The sequence below is a fragment of the Penicillium antarcticum genome (genome assembly GCF_028974205.1).
Source record: "Penicillium antarcticum strain IBT 31339 chromosome Unknown utg000006l_segment0_segment0, whole genome shotgun sequence".
Lineage (NCBI taxonomy): Eukaryota > Fungi > Ascomycota > Eurotiomycetes > Eurotiales > Aspergillaceae > Penicillium > Penicillium antarcticum.
The window spans coordinates 3178501-3181635 of NW_026695304.1; the positions used below are offsets into that span (position 1 = coordinate 3178501).

Genomic DNA, 3135 nt, shown 5'->3' on the forward strand with positions numbered 1-3135 from the left:
GGTGGAGTCTAGGCGGGTCCAGATTCACGTTGCCATATGGCCTGACTTGGTGGCGATTGCAGTCATCAGAAGGCCACGAAGGCTAGAATTGCCACGAAAAGGGGTATTTAATGCAATATCTAATCATCGATGATATACGACCGCACCAATATCTTCAAAATCGGTCTGCGGCCAAGACACACCACGACACTATCCAGACAACACTATCCCACAAATCCAAACATTATGTCGTTGATCCCACAGTTTCACCGAGGTGGGCTCTCTGCTGTTAGCCGCCTCCTTGATAACTATGAAAACATGTTCTCCAATCTTGGTGACCTTCAAACATACGCGCCATCCTTTGATGTTCGCGAGACAGAAAAGGCTTACTACCTCGATGGTGACCTACCTGGCGTTCAACAGAAAGACCTAGAAATTGAATTTGAAGATGAGCATTGCCTCAACATCAAGGCTCACAGTGAACGCGAGTCCACATCCGAGAAAGGTTCGTGGCGTGCATCCGAACGATTGGTAGGGGATCTCCGACGGACATTCAACTTCCCAACTGCCATCGACCAAGACCACACCAATGCCCACCTGAAAAACGGAGTGCTATCGTTGGAGGTTCCCAAATCGAATAAGTCCCATAGCAAGAAGAAAGTGGACATTCTGGACTGATTTGTGGTGTTAGCCAACCCGGGCAGAGCAAACATTTTGCTTTCCAATTATGGCTTCTGGTGTACCTGAAAGTTGATTTCAAGAGAAATTTACATTTTGTTCCGGGATTGTGGCTATTAAACATGGCTGGATTCTACCTTCCTGTTGCATTAAGCCTAGGAACAAGTAAAGTAGTAAAGTAAGCTTCACGCCAACTTGAGTTCTTGAAAGGTTAATCAACATGTAAAATCAAAATTTCAGTAAAGCCCAACAAAACGAATAGTTTTTGGCCCTCCTGCTGATGTTCAAAGGAGGAAACTTGATATGGCCAATCTAGTCACTATGGTACTAATAGTAACAATATCATAAACACGAAGACATTTTTGATTTGCCTTCCGTATTTTGATTGGCCAGGTGAAACAGCCGTCTACAGAAGTCATTGCAAACTCACCCAAACATGATTCCTTCGTCATAGAACAATTAGCTTGCGAACCACAATTTCTAATGTAACATATCTGAGTGAAAATAGGGCGATGTAAACGGATACAAGAGATCAATATAGTAGCACTGAAGAAGACGTTCGTAACTAAAACAGACCTGAAGACTATGCTTCCATAACCTAAAAAAAGAAGAAAAAAAAGCTTTGTCATGAATTATGGAGCCCACCCGCCCACTCGTCATGGGTCCTGAACGCCTATCGGTTGATCAAATCCGTTTCTTCTTGGTTATCAAATTACTTGGTAATGATGTAACACACAGTCTGTTTATTCCCACAGCCTTTTGATGGAATGAGCTTTAATAACACAAGCAAGAGAACAAAAAATAATATATTCTTTTTGTTTGCGTTACTATTACTCACTTCCAGTAGCGCATCAAGCTCCGTGGGGACTATATATTCTATGTTTCTTTCGAAGAACCTCTGACAGCGTATGCTATGGCTTACCGTGTGACTCAACGATCATATCTGAACGAGGCTCTGGCACCTGGTCACAACAAAACCTCGCTTCACGGAATATTATAAAACCATTCAGCTTTATTGGACGATAAACTCTAAGCTTTTGGATAACGCCGAGTAATTTTGACCGAGGTTTTTCTGCGCTCCCACTATTCTCAAGGTTCCATACCTGGTTTGTTGACAGCGTTATATAGGAATCTAGATTAAACGTATTGAAGATATCAGTATACTGCAAGAAGGTGACAACACTTCAAAAACTTTTTCATCAAATGGAAATCACACGAATAACTCCGTTTGCGAACGCCAAGAAGATGAAAAAAGAGCGCTAGTCGCAGGAGCCCAGGGGTGTTTTCACCATCAGCCCTTGAACATTATAATCCCGATGAACCAACCTCAAATGCGTATGATACTCCATGTTCTCAATCTTGTCTGGAGAATGAGAAAAGTAAAATATGAAAACATGCGCACACTTTGATTGAAAAGGGGTACCGCGATTTTCTATACCAAAGGTTCAAACAGTTGGAGAATATTTGACGTATTTCAATTCACCCCAGAATGGAAACCCACATGGGAAGAAAACACCGAAATGACTGAAACGACTGAAAAGAGCGGAATTCTTGAATGCTCTCGTCGTAATATTCTAACTCTCCAAGTAAAAGCGGAACTACTCGAAGATATATCTGGAAGCTTTTCGACAGACTGCTTTTCCAGATACCTATGAATACACAATGCATAATTCAAAGACAACGTAACAAGCGTGATCCCATTTCGCGGCTGAATTAACATGGTCAGTCACTCCTTTTTGATAGTTTATCGAAGAACAGGCTGCGATTAATGATTATCGTGAACAGCTGACCATCGAGTCAGGTGTATAGTGGCTCCAAGAAATCTTCTCTTACCAAATATTAGTCCTAGATAGAGCACAATGATATCCCCCAAATTTGGTGTTAGAAATGGAGTCCTAAATTAAACAGTGCAAGGTCTGTTCACTACCTTGAGAACTCTGAAATTTTGTACTAGGCTTTGATTGAGTGTTCAAGATACAATGAGCTCTGAGAAGAGAAAAGGAATAGATCAAGGTATGAATTCAAAGATGTCTTGCTGTGCTTGAATATCCGCAGATATTGGTCTGACCGTTCCTCGAGCTGATATATCATTGGATAGCTTGAGGGCTGGATGAAGTATATCATTGGCCAGGAAGCTTCAATAGGGCGAAAGCACCGTCTAAATGATATCACATCTCCAAGGAACTACTAGTATGGACAAAATTCCTGCTTTGAGTCTAGCGCCCAAAGTATTTGAATGACCAAGTCTAATGAGGGATTTAGCTAGCAATGCCTGATTTTCATGAACTACTCGGGTCGAATTAAAGCCAAGCGTATATGAGTTCCTAGATTCGATCTAGAGTTCGGCCGCCCCATCAGTCAGCTCCCAGGGAGTTTGATTACGTTTGCTCATATTGACTTCGTGGCTTGCAGCTTTCTTGGCCATGTTTAGAGAACAATGGGTGCGGTCGCGGGGACGATACGCACGCCTTGATTTAT

The 3135-nt window shown here is 42.2% G+C and overlaps 1 protein-coding gene across 1 annotated transcript; it reads left to right on the forward strand.

The window, feature by feature from the left end:
* Positions 1-225: 225 nt before the first annotated feature.
* On the forward strand, positions 226-657 carry N7508_007285 (Hsp20/alpha crystallin family protein; the record flags this gene model as incomplete). Its single annotated transcript, XM_058465349.1, has 1 exon — positions 226-657. One exon carries the CDS (start codon positions 226-228, stop codon positions 655-657), a length of 432 nt encoding a protein of 143 aa, XP_058319202.1.
* Between the last annotated feature and the right edge of the window lie 2478 nt (positions 658-3135).